We start from the raw sequence: 17,552 nt of genomic DNA, 5'->3' as shown, positions 1-17,552 counted from the left end.
GGTGTCCTGAGGCACAGATGTGAGTGTATCCCAACAGGTCCCTAATGTTGGTAGGACTGCTTGCAACTGTGGCTGGGAGGAGCTGGAACCTAGTATAGACCTTTTTAAGGATCTCTGGGGGTACAGGTGGGAGTGTCTCCTGCTGGTTCCCTGGATCAGCAGTACTGCTTATGGACTGTAGCTGGGAGGAGCTGGAACTGAGTGTAGGACCCTTTTCAGAATCTCTGGGAGTGCTGATTAGAGTGTCTTTTGCTGGATCCCTGGCTGGCTGGTCTAGCAGACTACATGTGCCAACTATAGGGCCCTTCACGACCTGTGGTTACTCCTGCCAGATCTCTGTACCAGCAGGACTGCTTGCAGACCTTGGTTGGGAGGGGGGTATGTTTAAGTACAGGGCCCTTTAAGTGTATCTGGGGCTGTAGGCAGGAGTGTTTCCTTCAGGGTTTCTGTGCCAGGAGGAGGGACTGGCTGGAGTGCATATATAGGGCCCTTTCAGAATCTACAGTCTGACTGAGTTTGTCAGGCTTACCTCCAGAGACTTCCAGACTGCAGCAGAGAGGGGCTGGAGCTGGTTCATAGGCCACTTTAGGGCCTAGTTTAGAGTCCACAGCTGGGACTGAAGTCTGTATGTCTATTACCTGACATGTGGGTGGGTGTGACTCTTCCCAGATCCATTGGTATAACATTCTGGTGATAGAGCCAAAACTATGTGGGGCTGCAGCCAAATTCTCAAGGGTATGGAGCTATTTCCAGTCTATAGCTGGGACTACAGTTGTCAAAACAGCCACCTAGGTGCTAACTTGCTTTCTTAAAATGTCAATCTTAGACTGCACCAGGGTTTCATAAACTTCAACCTGAATTGCACAGCTCCCATAAATGCTTTTTTTTTGCCACGTCTGGATGCCAAACTATCATTGTTGGGGTTGTAGGTGTGTGTTGGGGATGCCTTATCCAGCCATCTTGCTTATATCAGTCCCACAGCCTGTCTCTGCAAGTTTTATAGCATGCTATTTACCCTGTTTTACCTCACACTTTCAGACCAAAGGTCTGGATGTGATTAGAGGTTAACTGGAAAAAAGGTGATGTTATAGCTACTGGAATGGAGCACACTGATTTGGTAGCAGTGAAAAGATAACATCTTCAGCACCTGCAAAGAGAAACACCTTAGACTCTGTGAAATATTGGGGAGAGAGGAATATTAATGATCTTTATCTTTCAGTGAATTATTCCTAGAGCTTTTCTCATGAAGAAAAAACATGCAGAACTCCCAAACTGTTGCAAGGCTTATATGTTTAATTGACTGCTGGCTGTCATCCACTACCAGATCACTCTGACATAATTTGATGGCCATTTCCTATAAACTTACTAAGAAATCTAGTGGAAACAGAAGGGAAAATAGCAGCTCTTGTGCCTCCCAAGTAAAATACCTGTCAACAGCTCTTTGTATCTTCCCTACCTCCCATGCTGAAGCCATTCCTTGGCCATTCCATGGGGCAGATAAATGTCCCCTAGCTGATAGCATAGACAAATAGGACAGCCCCTCTTAAAACAAAGACTAGCCTGAATTATTTGACCTGAACTGGAACTGCTAAAGTTTACTATCCATCTGGGAAGCCACACTGAAGGCACTGTCAACTTGTGTACCCCAGATACCTAAGGTCTCATTTTGGTGGCATTATAAACACTTTCTTCCCAGGGACAAAATACATAACAATAGCTTGGTGTTGTACTTATTTTATCAAAACCAGGCATTAACTGGCTTTCCTTCTCATAAACACAGTAAGTTATACCTTGGGAGTGGTCATAAGAGATCTTTGAGTATTTAAAGAAATGCTACCAGTAGATCATGTAGTTCTTAGATGAATGTGGAGATCTCTGCAAAAGGAGCTACCTTGGCCAGTTCAGTGGAGCTTCCCAGAAAGAAGTGATCAATGACACTGCCTTAGCCCTAAAAGATAGTCAATTTTAGTTTCAACAAAACACAGTGGCCTGCATTTGTTGTGAATGATAGAACTATCCTAGACTTTTTTTCTTGGGCCAAAGAGGAATATCTGCATTCTTTTATGTATCCATCTGTATCTAGATTAATGCCAAGTGCAAAGCTCAATATAGAAATTTAAGGGGAAAGCCATTGGATTTATAAGTTGATTCTGAAGCTTTATAGCAGGGGCGTCAAACTAATTTCATCAGGGGCCACATCAGCCTCATGGTTGCCTTCAAAAGGCCAAATGTATTTTCAACTCCTTAACAGTTAAGGAGTAGTTAAATTTGTATAGTCCTAAAATTACTTTTGGCCAAAAATTACTTTGTGGTGATCCATTTTAACTACAGGTCAGTCATCCTAAAAATATTTGGGTGTCTCTCATTTGATGTTGATATTTGGAACAGGAGACATTTTTGTTGATATTTTTACCTATTCAAATAATGACTGTATCAATGTTACTTAAAATAATGGAAATTTATCTTTACTGGCATTATCAGTAAAAGCACTGTCTCCTGTATTATATACTGATGAAGCCAGTAACAATCATTTTTTACTACTTAAAGTAATACTAATGCTGGTAAAGAAATTGAATAAGCTTCCTCAAAAAAAAAAAAAAAAAACAATGACATGCATCTGTTTGGAAGGGCAGTCGTATACACCTCTCCACCCCCATGCCTTCCTCTACACAGCACTCAGTGCTTATAACTCAGTCGTATTCATACCTGTTTCTTTAAACACTAACAATGTTAATAGGCATAGTTGGCTTTTAGTTTAGTTAGTACAATCTCTTCATCCACCGAGCAATAACTTTCTCTGGTGCATATAACTAGTTCTCCGTTATTACTGAGTCCAACAAACTTCTTAACCAAATTATGCCCTCCAAAAATACCAAGTATATTTCCTCCATGCATGCACAGTAGGTATGCTAATAGCTAATAGGCACAGACATCAGTACAGAGTCACACAGTGTTTAAGTGTATAGACTGAATGCTTAAGTCCAAATCCCAGCTGTGCCAACTAGTAAATGTGTGATCTTGAGAATGTCACTTAATTTCTCTGTGACTCAGTTTCCCCACTTGTAAATGTGAGAACTAAATGAATTAATATGTATACACTTAGAACAGTGCTTGGCATGTAGTAGTAAGCACTATCTAGGTATTTGATAAACCAATTAAATGAGTGATTCTGTCCAGTTGTTAAGTATCTACTCTCCTACATGATAGCAACTACTCTTCTCCATTGTATATTTTTGTGTCATGTGATTTATAATATTATATAATAAAGAAATTTGGATTTCTCTAAGAACATGATATTTGTCATTAACTGTGTGGTAGGCTTCATTTTTTTATTACAAGTTTGTTAGAGTACAATGATTTGTACTCTTCATCAAACAACAGGAGTATCAGAATATTCTCTTTTTGAGTTTTGTTCCTTTTTCCATCTCAAACAGTGAAATTTACCAATTGAAAAAATTTTTTATCAAAATTTGTTGGAGACCACAGGAAGTGAATGTGTTGCTTCTCCAGTGATATTTTTAGATATTAAATATCCTATTTCCTATCCACCATTTTCTTTCATCACACTCAGATTTGTCTCACTATGTAGATTGACATATGATATTCAAAATGGTGACCTGTTCACTATTATTTTATATATTTGTTCCTATTTTCATGACTTATTTTGTAATTCAAAGAAAGACTTTTGTTCCAATAATGTGTTTTTGTAAATTTGGGGGTGGGAACATAACACAACAATAATTCTTGCATCCCAAAATTGTAAATTTAATAATTGCATTCAGTAAGTGCAAATAACATGAAAATAAACTATCCAAGTGAGTTTATCCTGTCAATTGAATGGGCCTAATTAGTTATTGTAAAGAACTTATATCCTTTAAGATTGTAGTATGATTTCCAAGGAACAGCTTATCATTAATCTTACTTTTCGCATGTATACAGTGTATGTGAATAAAACTCGGAGGATTGCTTTGTCCTCTGAAGCACAAAGCCACCAGAGGCCTTGGCAGATGCCCAGAAATCACACTTTGGTGACTGGTGCCCAGCAGTCAATCCCAAGGAATGCGTCCCCTTTGCATACATGACTCAATAGCACAAGTGATATAGTGAACATTGTTCCAATCGTTGAAACACTGCAACAGCAATATCAAAGCCGTGTTAGCCCTCATATGGCTTGTGCAACCGCAGATCCCCCTTTTCTGCCATAGTGAACATTTTTTTTTAAAAAGGGGTACAACATCTAAACTGCTTTTCCATATTTGAGAAATACCCTGCCTTACAAAGCATGTGCTTCTTCCCAGTGTAGAAGATTAAAATGCCAGCAGTTCACTTCCTTAAATTCCTTTACAACTAGTCACATGCCCATGGCCTAAGCTCAGTGAATCAGATACACCTGCTTCAGATATTTAGCAGGAATGAGTAATGGAGGGACAACAGACATTCCCTCTAGGCAGCTGTGATGTCCAGGCTTGGTAAGAATGGGAGGCAATAGCTGTAGTGTCTGGGTATGAGCAGAGTAAACACAAGGTTAAGCATCTAGCTATAACAGCACCCTCACTGAACTACTAATTTAGTAGCTTGGTTTTGATTGTGATTCAGCTTGAGTAGCCTCCCAAGCATGGTTCCCATCCTTCCAAAGCTGTACTTGCCCTTCAGTGAATTCTTTTGCTGCTTTAACAGGCAGTTGAGTTTCTGTTTCTGCAACTAAAAATTCTTCTGATACAAAAGATACAAAAAATTCTTGTTTAAATCTGACAAACCAGTATACTACCATTGAAGCAAAACACTTATGTCCCATTTTCTGTGCTTCCACAGTGTTTTCTATATATCTTCATTATATAGCACTTTTCAGTTTGTACAATAATAATCTGTTATGTCTCTTCCCCTCACCAGACTGTGAATTGTCAAAAAGAGGAACTATATGTAACTAGGCATAGTGTTTACCACATAGTATGGCATAAGAAATGTGGAGAGAAAGAGCTACCAAAAGAGCTCATGTTTGTTCTCTTGAAATGCAGACTTTTATATGAGGTAAATAGCTTTATATTTCCTTTGTACAAAGCCCTAATATAGCACATGCCGATAAAAATTAATATGATGGTGGCACAGAACTTTTATCAACCAAATGAAATTAATTTCTCTTTTCCAAATTGTATTTTTCATGAAAAGTAACAAATGTTAATTTTAGAAAACTTGAGAAATATGAAAAAGAACAATGAAGAAAAAACATTTGTGATACTGCAACCCTGAGATAAAAATATCTGCTCATTTTCAGTTTTTTCATAGATGCATATGTGTATTTTTCTTCCAAAATTATGATTTCTCCTATTTTATTTCCTGTTTTTATTTATTTATTATGGGTACTTCACATCTAAACATTTTTTAAAAATATAATTTAGTGCTACCTATAGCACTAAATAACATATTCCAGTTTACTCAAATCTTATTGGAGGGTATTTGATATGTTCCCAATTTTTCATTATTATGAAAACAGAATGAATTCTTAAAACAGAATTCTTATTATTTTCTTTTTGCAAGTCCCCTCAAATTTAATTAAAGTATGTGAGTATTTTGGTATTTTTAAAATGTTAAATGTAGACCAATTCAAACTCCCACCAGCAGTAAATGAGAATTAACATTTTCACTATTATTTCAGAAGCACTAAGTACTGTAATTTCTCTTTAACCTCCCTTTAATTTCCCTTTAACCTAAGAAGAATGGCACCTGGTACCTTCAGTTTATATTTTGATAACTTACATGATTTATTAGAAATATTAGCTGTCATATTTAAGATAAACATTTTCAAAGTTTGATACATTATTATTAGGCTTATGAAATTTTTATTATGTAAGTTTTAGTTACTATATAGTGAAATTCATTCACTCAGTAGTTAATTATGTTTCCTTTAGCATCTGCTGTGTGCTAAGCACCATTTTCAGTATTGCCCCATGGAACTTACATTCCAGTGAAAATGTTTATGGTTTCTTCCACTGCTTTTGTGCTTAGAAAGAACTTCTCCATTTAGAAATCTGGTAAATGTTCTTCTCAGTTATCTTTATTTTTAAAAATGTTAATGACCTTCCTAATTGTAAGGGGAAGAAAATAGATGTGATTTCTGTGCTCATTGAATTTATAGACTCTAGGGTATATTGCTACATATTATGAAAGTATCTGCTTTCAAATAAATGGAATTGTATATGCAGCTTACATTTTTAACAGTATTTTATAGAATCATGATGTGTTATAGAGTGATATAATTTCATTAGCCATGAATGTAGTGCTAAACAATAGAATCTTTGTCAGGATATTTTTGTAACTATAACATATAGAACCAGATTAATGGGGAAAAAGATCTTTAGAACAAACAAAAATAACTCTGTGCTTTTTAGGATATTTAAAGTTTACTCTAAAATTACATTTGTTTCACCAGCTGGTACATTCTTTGGATGTTATTACAAGTATTGAGCTTGTTAATTATGTAATATAATTTACAAGTCTTTAAAGCTTAACATACTCTTTTTCTTTAAATGGTGAAACGTGCTTTATTTTATTTTATTTTATTTTATTTTTTAAGATTTTATTTATTCACTCAGAGAGGGAAGGGAGGGAGGGGGAGAGAGAGAGAGAAACACCAATGTGCGGTTGCTGGGGGTTATGGCCTGCAACCCAGGAATGTACCCTGGCTGGGAATCGAACCTGGGACACTTTGGTTCCCAGCCTGCACTCAATCCACTGAGCCACGCCAGCCAGGGCTGCTTAACATACTCTTGACTCAGCTTGTTTTGAAGTATGCTTAGCAAGGTTTTCCCTGTTAGGCAATAGCTAATAAAATACTAGAGTTGAGTTCTAAATTAATTTATTTAAATATTTTTTTTTTAAATGATACCTTGTCTTAATCGAACTGGAAAGATTCTTTTTTTCACTGTTTTTTCAAGCATTTATGAATTTGGACATCAGAATAATCTGAAAATAATTGGTGGTTCAGTTGCATCTTAAAGTTAAAAGATGGGAATTGTCTGTTTAGTTTTATAACAGTGTGTGTCAGTGGAGTAGAGATTGTGCACTCCACTGTGGAATCTCTGAAGTAGAAGGCAGTAATGTGTAGTTTGAAAATAAATATGTAATACATCAATATAATAATTTATTAAAAGCAATATTCCTTCATTTTCTTGGCTAGTGTTAATATGAGAAGATATAAGGGGCAAGGGTTTAAAATGTCAAACAACACGACTTTCTCGAGGGGTAGGCAGTACATTTATTGAAGATTATATGAGAGGAAAAAAACATGAAGCATTCAGCATCATGCCCAATATGTAGAAAAAGTGGTGTCATCATCATCATCATCATAATTTATTTTTCATCATTATCATTATTAATGGTGTGTGATCTTTATGTTTTTTAATTTGTCATATTTTGCACATATGGTACCTTTCTGAAATTATACTTATTCATAATATACAGTTGATCCTCATTATTTATGGATTCCAGATTTGTGAATTTGCCTACTTGTTAACCATTTTTTTCTGACTTACAAATTAATGCTCCTGCTTTCACAGTCATTTGTGGACACATGCAAAGTGAAATTTGAGTCACCTGACACACATTCCCAACTGAAGACAAAGTGATGTTCTACCTTCTTGTTTTAGCTCTGAACTATAAACAAGTGTCCCTTATGGTCTGTTTCATGCCACGTGTTTTGCATTTATTTTTGTACATTTTGTTGGTGATTTCACTGTTTCACTACCTGAGCCTAAGTCTGAAGTGTGTCTCATGTCCTTAATACAAGAAGGTTTGATATGCCCTCCAAAGAAAATATGTGTATTAGATAAGCTTACCTCACACATGAGTTAGAGTGCTGTTGACTGTGAGTTCATTGTCAATAAATTGATAATATGATAATAAGGCATCTTTATACAGACACACATAAAACATTATGTATTGATTGGTTAATTACAGTGTTATAAAAAGAGGCTTGTAGGAACCTAACCTTGGATTTTCCTTAGGATTTTCAATATTTACTAAACAATTGTTAGTGGTGACTGTATAGAACATAACTATTGTGTATAATGAGGATCATCTGTGTTCTGTGTGTTGAAGCTGTCCAGAAGGGGCCCACTAAGCACCAGTAATCCCCCTCCTGCCTGCCTACATTCTGAATTTGAGATACATGACAGAGGAGATAATAGATGGAAGCCAATTATTGATAAAGCCAATATTGAAAAATGTGGTATACTCATAGGTACAATACATAGATGGCCTTCCTGATACTGAACTCAGAATTGGACTAACCCGTTAGTCCCAGGTAACACTGGACTGAGTGGAAGAGAAAGGAGGGGGTGAATTTGTGCCTCTGGATTCCTGCTTCCAAACTCACCAGTCACAGAGGTCCACCAGAGAGGAGTAAGCACGGACAGGGGACACAGCAGGTGTTATGCTAAAGAGGAGGGTTAAGAAGCCAGCCTGGCCAACACCCTCAAAGTAAATGATGCACATGCACACTAGATTGGTCAGTTGAATAAGCAGTTTGTGGTGAAATAAGAATGATTTTATGTTTGTTCCTCAAATTTCCTTTAAAATTTGTCCAGTGATGATAATATTTCCATGCCTGTATATGAAATCCCAGGTGGCCTCATAAGTTTTCTTTCATCACCCTAGGTAACTCATTTTAAATCATAGAAAGAGTTTAGGCTAAAACATTTAGTAGCCCTTCTCATTACTTATTCAAAAGTAGGATTTCTCTCCTGGATGCCCTTAGCAGGTGAGGGCTGGTGATCCTGTCCCTTTCTGACTCTCCTTCCCAGAGCTTACCTACTGTTGCCTCAGTCTCCCTGAGGCTGGTAAATGGAGAAGGGGGGTGTTTCTTACTCACTGTTGATGGCTTTATATGCTCTCACCCTGGTAAATGTCTTAAGCTGACAATTTCCTTTGGGAGTACTTTTTAGGGTTCATTGGGTGTTACAGAACAACAAGGGGGGTGCCTGGGATGTATACTATTACTTGAAAGGAACCCCCCAGGTTCATTATGTTCACCACCAGAGGAAAGATGTCTCTCAATGTCAGAGATTCGTGAAAAAGAAAGGATATGTTTATTTAATGCTATACAAACTGAAAGTAGTGACCTAATGTCTTCATCAAGATCCCAAAGTCCCTTAAAACACCCACAAACACACACAGTCCTTCCTTCCCCCTTTGCTTTTGTCTGGCGTACCGTATCTCAGGAAAAGAAATAGAAGTCTGTAGCTCAGGCAGCCTCCGGTTCTTCCCAGTAATCCCTCTCCGCTGGTAGGCCTCCCTTGGTTCCCGGCACCATCAGCTGTGTTGCCGGGATCTCTGCTAAAGCTAAAGCCGGGTGGTGGTTCCCCCTTCTAAAGCTGCGGGGGTCCCTGTTCTGGCAAAGCAGATTGGCTCTCTTGCATGCCCATAGTCACGTGGTCCTCCCTCCTCAATGGCTGTGGGAGTCCCCACTCAGCCAAAGCTGCGTGATTCTCCCCCCACTGGCTGCAAGGAGGGGGGTTGCCACTCTGCCAAAGCTGAGTAGTGGTTCTCTGCTAAAGCCTCATGGTGATTCTCTCTGCACAATCAGTTACACCTGCCAGCACTCACATCCTTCCAGCTTTACTGGGCTGCCATCATGGGTCTGGCCAGGTGTGGCCCCATGTCATGGAGCCAGTCTTCTCCAAGCTCCCACACAGGCACTGTAATTTGGGGGACCTGCCCCCAAGTTATATCTTGGGGGGAAGTTCCTTCCATCCCCCTGGCTCAGAGCATGGCCACAGCTATTTAACATATCTATGCAACCAGTTAAAGGTTATAGATATGTTAAATGACCACACCAGAGGTTAGCTGCAAAGCTGTATCTATGCAATACAGCTCTCAATGGCCCTGCTCCATGTGTCCCTTCCCCCAATTCACACCTGTGGGGTGGTGGTGGTGAGAAAATGCTAATATTTCCTGGACACCCTGAGTTCTGGGCCCCATTCCAAATCCCTATTTGCCCCCCCCCCCCCCCCCCGGCTGCACCTGTTACAGAGGCACCTTTCCTAAAGCAAGCTAATCCTAACACACCCCTCTCTGCCTTGCTGCAGTTGGTTGCTGTGACCTCTCAGGCTTGTGCCACTCTCAGGCACAGGCCACTGTCCTCCCAACTTCAGGGAATACACACTCATCTCTGTATGTGGTTCCTTTGGCTTGGGGTTAGAAACCATCATCACAGTTTTCTTCTCTGTAAGGCAGGAACCTGCAGTGTGGACTGGTGCCCTCCACAGAACATCACAAATCATCCTTCCCCTTCCTGGATCCTTTAATGTTTTCAATAAAATTCTTTAAGGGGATTAGACATTTGTAGAGTTCTTTGTAAATTCTGCATGTGTTCTCTCACAGATTCACTTCAGTGTCTGGTACCTGTTAATTGGGCATCTCAGTTGAAACTGATGCAGGAGTTTCATATTATTATCTGATGTACATGTGTACATATCAGTTTCAGCAGTTCAGAAAATTAATGTGATTACAAAGAGTAAACTGATGTTTAGTTGGATAGTTCATCAGCTTGTGCAGGTTGATATTTCCTAGTGTTGCAATGGATAATGCTAAGCAAATGTGACTTTCTTTTTCCTGAGTGTTTCTCCTGGTTTGTTTACTTTTCTTTCAATCTCTATTCTTTATTATTTTTCTCCATGGATATTCTAGGCTACTCACAACTCTTAAAAAAGTTAGCAGTGGAAAATACTAAGATGAGTACCTGACAGATAGTGAGTGTTTGCTAATGTTGCTTGGTATTTTAGTATACTATATCCATTAAAGGAGGATTATCCTCAGGCAGTATTGCTGCAAAGATCTATATATTTTTGAAGACTTACTTGTCCTTTAACAATGGTATTTTGACACTGGAAAATAAAATATATTTGTATTAATATAGTACATATTCATATAATAATGTAATTCATCAGTATTTGATGAGTGTTCTGTCTTTAGCCCTGGGAACATAGGTAAGCAAAATCAATGAAGAGTTTTGGCTTTTGTGGATCTTCTTGTATAATGCGGGAGGCAAAGTTAATACCTTTAAAATAATCATTCAGGTGTAAAATTGTTATTTAGATGAATACAGTGAGGGAGGGAAAGGGCATATTAGGGGGTGAATGTAATAAGGGTGGAAAGAAGGCTCTCCTGAGGAAGTGACAGTTAAATCAAGATCTGAAAGATAAATAGAAATTATCTACATGAAGAGTAGAGGGGATGCTTCTGGAGGAGAAAACAGCATGAGCCAAGACCCTGTGGCTGGAGGACCTGAAAGGAGGCAAGTGGAGTCAGAGTGCAAGAGTATGGGGTGTGTGCCTGTGCTCTGTGAAGCAGGAGAGGGGCTTCACGTCAGACTGTGGAGGCCTTGTCAGCCATTGTGTTAAGCGGGACAGGTGACAATTCAGATTTTTGGAAAGATCTCTTGGACTGGACTAAAGGGGAGTAGCCCCTGCATCCTCCTCCTCATTGGCATCATAGCAGAAGAGACATGGGTTTTATGTCATTTAGTCTTCACAGCAGCACCGTAAATGAGGTATCCTTGTTATGGCAGGAAGGAGTTTACACCAGGAAGGAGTTTACACGATTTAATGACTTCTCTAATGTAATTTAACTGATAAGAGCAGAGCTGATATATTAGATAAAGTAATGTTTTAAAATCACAGTACCTGGCACATAAAAAGCAATTAACGATTGATAAATAATTATACTCTACTTTTTCTCAATTCAGTACTTTTTTTAAAAAATGCTTTAAAAATTAAGTATAAAAAGGTGTAAAGATAAAAACCTCTCTCTCACCCTGGATCCCCATGCACCCATCTGTGAGGTTGTCTTAAACTACCAAAGCCCTGTTGCATTAAGAAGTTACTTGTCACTGACTATGTAATAGTTATATCTCCCACTAGGCAGCACAGACTGGATAATCCACATTGTTGTGCTGGAATTAAGAGACTCCACAGCTCTGTCCACAGCCACATGCTTGCAAAGGAACAGATAAATTCTTTCCATTCCCGAAGCAAATAACCATTTTCAGTTTACTTTCACATGTGTGATGACTGGATTTTTCAGGGTGTTAGGGGGTGCAGTGATAGAAAGCAGTGTAATTATCAGTCATCTTGGTGCTTTTGAGAAGAGGAATTTTCTCCTGTTTGACTGCCTAGGAGGTCAGCTCAGGAGGTGTATTTCATTGTTAGTAGAAAGAACAGATATCTTAAAAATCAATAGTCTTTTTCAGGAAATTAACATGGCTTCTACTGGGTGCTTTTTAACCCTTTGTTCCCTGCTATCTTCACCTGAGCCCACACCTGACCCCACTTACAGCATGGCAAGTGGTGGACTTACTATGGACATTAGGTGATGTTCAGTATCTGATTTTAAGCAAGGCAGAAATACTGGTACTAAAGAAGTTAATGCTCAACAACCTAGAAAACTATAATCTAAAATACTGCATGAGATATCCGGGTAGATGATATTTGTCTGGATTAGGAAATGAGAATAGCAATTAGATTAATCATTAGAAATTCAAGAGAGGAAATATTTGAATACTTTAAATCTGTGATTTGGAGAAAATGATATAAAAAAGCCATATGTTGGTTTACTAGCTGTTTGTAACTTTTCCTTTTAAAATTTCTTGGCACTTTGGGATTTGGGCTTTCTGCTGACTGACAGCATGAGTTTGAAAGTAATTGCAGTATCTTCACAAAGTGGCTTCTGTTCTGCAGGGTTATTGAACAGCTTGGTGGGAAGCAACTGGTGATGAACCATATGCACCACGAAGACCAGCAGGTTCGTTACAACGCTCTTCTGGCTGTGCAGAAACTCATGGTGCACAACTGGTATGTGCTGCCTTTTTCTTCCCACTTATGAACTGGTCTGCGAGATCACATTTATCCAAAATTTCTAATGTAAATGCTCTGTTGAATGATAGTTTTTGAAGTCAGTGATAGTTTTTAAATATTTAGAAATATATTTTAGCAATTCAGAGCAATGACATGATCATTCAAAAAGCTGTATTAATGTTCTGAAGAAATATATGTATATTCAAAGTACTTACATCAAACACAACTCCAGAAGTAACTAAAAGAACCCTTGTGACATAAGTGAATCAGTCTTTTTTGCAATTAATGAACTCCAGTTGGGCTTAACTGATTAGAGACTACAATTTTGCAAGGTTTAACTATTCAACATATGGTTCACCTGACTGGATTTTACCAGTTCACATGAAAACATAAAGTGAATGATCTAAGATTTAATTCTCATATTTAGTTTGTTATAGCTTCTTGCTTTTGAAACAACTGGTTATATTTTTCTGTGTTTTTAAAAAAAAGCAAAATTATTGACCTTTGTGTGCCCACTTACAACAAGATAAATTAAAGAGTGACTGCTCTGATATAATGGTGAGCCATTTGTGTACATGATGGCAGAATTCCTTTTGTCATGTCTATTTTTGGCTGTAGGTTGGATATTCTTCTGAAAAGTTCAAATGCCTCTCTGTCCCCATCCTATGAGAGCATGCTTTGGCATTGGACTGCCTTTGTTAATGCACAGTGGACAAATATACATTCCCTATAACTGACAATAATACTACCAGAAAGAATTAATGATGCATCAGAGTGTGTATATTTGAAAGATGCTGCAAATACTATATAGGAGACTATCCAATTGTGGCTGTGATATTTTATTAAATATTATGATTTTGCCACTTCAGCATCTTTTATAAATAATGACATTTTCGTATTCTTTCAAATTACTTTTGAGCACTCTATACTCTGTTATATTAAGAGCTGGGCATAGCTGTAATGGAATTGGGTGTAACTATACTTAGGATGATTAGACATAGCCTCTCTGAGTAGGCCAAAGTAGCTAAGCTGAGATAAAAATGATAAGGAACCAATCATACAGCTCAAGTATTGGGAGTAATTATTTCAGTTAGAGGGAATGAAAGGGTAAAAGACCATGAAGCAGGAATGAGCTTGGCTTCTTTAAAAGCAATATCTGCAGACATATTTTTATGTGAAAACTGAAGGTGATAGTGTTATAGGCACCGAGTACGTAGAGGCCAGGTATGATGCTAAACATCCTACAGACAGTCCCCACAACAAAGAAAGAACAGCCTTGCCCAATGTGTCAGTAGTGCCAAGGGTGAGAAACTCTAATTTGAAGGACAGAATGAGGCCAGTGTGAAAATAAGTGGGCAAGGAAAGGTTGGCAGAGATCCAATTGTATACGGTTTTATAGGCTGTCACATGGCTTCTATATGATGAGTTGAGAGCCATTGAGAGACTTTTAACAGGGCAATGACAAGATTTGATTCATGTTTTAAAAAGATTTCTTAGGCTACTCTGTGGAGAATGGATTGTACAGGGGTAAGTGTGAAAGCAAGAATACTGTTTTAGTAGGGTCTCATTGTGCTCTAGAATACAGATGGCTAGTAGCTTGAATTACTACTATAAAAGTTAGATAACAAGAAATAGGTGGACTTGGGATAGATTTCAGAGTGAGTGTCTATAAAAGTTAGATAACAAGAAATAGGTGGACTTGGGATAGATTTCAGAGTGAGTGTCTATAAAAGTTAGATAACAAGAAATAGGTGGACTTGGGATAGATTTCAGAGTGAGTGTCTATAAAAGTTAGATAACAAGAAATAGGTGGACTTGGGATAGATTTCAGAGTGAGTGTCTATAAAAGTTAGATAACAAGAAATAGGTGGACTTGGGATAGATTTCAGAGTGAGTGTCTATAAAAGTTAGGTAACAAGAAATAGGTGCACTTGGGATAGATTTCAGAGTGAGTGTCTATAAAAGTTAGATAACAAGAAATAGGTGGACTTGGGATAGATTTCAGAGTGAGTGTCTATAAAAGTTAGGTAACAAGAAATAGGTGGACTTGGGATAGATTTCAGAGTGAGTGTCTATAAAAGTTAAATAACAAGAAATAGGTGGACTTGGGATAGATTTCAGAGTGAGTGTCAGCATTTGATGGGCTGAAAACATTTCTAGTTTGTAAAGGAAGAATGAGATCAAAGCACAGAGCACACAAAATAGTTTATCTGTTTAGTGGGAAGAAAAAATTAGAAGTCTTTCAGTAAAATATGGAATACTCCACTGGATTTCCCCTTTTTTGTCACTTCAACCTGAGCCACATTTTCCAATATAAATGAATTATTTAGTAATTTTTTCTTTCTTGGTTTATGTCTCTTTCATGAAATTAGTTTTTAAAATGTTGGCATTTAATAGAATATGAGGCCATTGCAACCAGTGAACTTATTTTGCCAGTTTTTCTAAAGTCTCTGTGAAAACAGTTTTATTTTCCCTTTTTGTTGAAATTAGGGTTGATGAACTATAATCTTTTGTTAATAAAAACAATTTCATTTTAATAGTTTTTCTCTTGAAGAATTTATTATTGGGTTTGGCTATTTTAATAAAATGTATATTTCTGATGTGAAAGAAGAGCTGGTGTGAAATAGAATGTTGACCTGTTTCCTCTTTGCTAGTGAGGAAATTTTTTGATTGAGAATTTTTGTGTTTTTATATAATTATACAGTGAAGATAAAATATTTAAAATTTGATTTTTCCCTTGAATTTAGAAACTTGATTTAGTAAGTATCACAGTATATTTTTTGATGTACATGTACAAAAGGAAAAGTGACCATCTATATAGCCAGAAACTGGTTTATTCACTCTTTATCACTGACTAGCTGATAAGAGGATATCCTCCCTACTAATTATGTGCCAAGCTATTTTTTTAGTGTTTTAACTATAATAAATCCCTTTTAGTGGACAAGCTAGTAATGTTAGTATTTTCCTATACTTCTTTGTAAAGGAATTTTTTAAAGAGATTATTTATTTATTTATTCTTAGAGGGGAAGAGGGAGAGAGAAGAAGAGAAAAATCAATGTGTGGTTGCCTCTCACATGCCCCCCACTGGGGACCTGGCCTGCAACCCAGGCGCGTGCCCTGACTGGGAATCGAACGAGCAACCCTTTGCTTGGCAGGCCGGTGCTCAGTCCACTGAGCCACACCAGCCAGGGCAAGGAATTCTCATTTAAAGAAAGATTAGAATTCACATGTGACCTGTAGATTTTGTTGTGACATATGTAATTCTTTGGCTTTTTGTGCCAGAGAATGAAAATTAGTCAGGTAATAGCAATTTATTTTATCTTCAATGGATATGAGACCAAATAGAGTACTATTTGGAAAGTAAATCTTTAGCAGCATTATCCCCAAATGTAAAAAGTTTCTGAATCAAAATCTTTATGCAGGTAACCAAGTTGTCCTTACTAAATCATGCCAAAGATGGCTTTTTTCCTTACCTAAAATGGAGGCTTCTATTACCTAAAATATGGTACTGGTTTTCTAAGATGTTGTACACCAAATAAAAACATGAAAACACGGTTGTCTTTGTGTCCTTTTAGCGTTTGTTTGTTTCGATTTAATTAAAATAAATTTTTATATGTGATATGTTTTATAGAAAACAGTTAAAATATAATCATGGATAAAAACAAAATAAAAACCCTGCCAGAATGGCAGTAGTAACAGCAGCTTTCCATGGCACTTTTGCTAGTTACCTGTAGTCATTGTTTTGTTCCTCAGCTAAGCTGAAAAGATTCCTAGAACAGTTTATACTCTTGATATTCTCTTACTTTTCTATCATAAATTATTTTTAGATATTTGATATTACATTAATCCTAAACAATCTATATTTATTAGAATAAAGTATAATTTTGATATAAAATAAATATTTATTTTTACTTTATAAGTAAATATTTTATTGTAGGAATTTTTTGTTTTGTTTGAAGTATAAGGGTAGAATTACATTTTAAGCATAAATTGGGTACTTTTAAAGTAATAGAATTGGGCTATCTTTTGATACTGATTTTTTATTTTGTTTTAAGGACTTAAATATAACATTTCTTGGTAATGTAGAGATGGATTTATTTCTGGTTTACATGTAGTACAGAGTTATATCATGTGAAGGTAATTTTTACAAGTTTATGATTAATTTCAAAATTACTACCATAAGTTACAGGTCTTCATAGAGTAGCCAGTGTTTCTCCCCTTCTACTTAACATCTATCTGTATTTGCATGGAAAAATGGATTACAAATAACCCTCACTGATTTGGTGGGGGAATTATGGGTCAGAATAGAGTTGCTAGGGGATGGTTGGCACACACAGGTGCCTCCTTAGTTCAGGGGTCCTGGAGCCAGTCATGCCTACTCACAGCCCTCTTGAATGCCACACGAGCTCTCTGATCTTCCCGTACCCACTGTGCATTCCTGGCATGCCCTTGTTCTTTTGAGCAGTGCTGGATTTTTATATTCGTGAATTTGGCAGAATATATAAAAAATGACAACTTACCTTAGAGAACTTTTATATATACCCTCAGTTTATACTTTGTAATTTAACATCATAAAATGTCATCATTTTTCTCCTACAGAATGATTTAAAATGTAATCAGCTTGTAATTCAGAAGCAACAATATATGCGTATGGACAGCTCAAGACTTCAGGAAAGAAACACTGACTTTTGTAGGTAGAGGATC

At 37.2% G+C, this 17,552-nt stretch overlaps 1 protein-coding gene across 1 annotated transcript in view; it reads left to right on the top strand.

The window, feature by feature from the left end:
* The window catches only part of ATP6V1H (ATPase H+ transporting V1 subunit H), a 128,829-nt gene that overhangs the window by 90,005 nt on the left and 21,272 nt on the right, over positions 1-17,552 (top strand). Inside the window, exon 14 of the mRNA XM_028517875.2 lies at positions 12,732-12,845. Within this exon, the coding sequence (XP_028373676.1) occupies positions 12,732-12,845 (114 nt within the window). The remainder of the gene's footprint in view (positions 1-12,731; positions 12,846-17,552) is intronic.

This window comes from Phyllostomus discolor, chromosome 7, assembly GCF_004126475.2.
Source record: "Phyllostomus discolor isolate MPI-MPIP mPhyDis1 chromosome 7, mPhyDis1.pri.v3, whole genome shotgun sequence".
NCBI classification, from domain to species: Eukaryota; Metazoa; Chordata; class Mammalia; order Chiroptera; family Phyllostomidae; genus Phyllostomus; species Phyllostomus discolor.
Note: the sequence above shows the minus strand (reverse complement) of the source record. Positions and strands in the feature narration are given on the sequence as shown.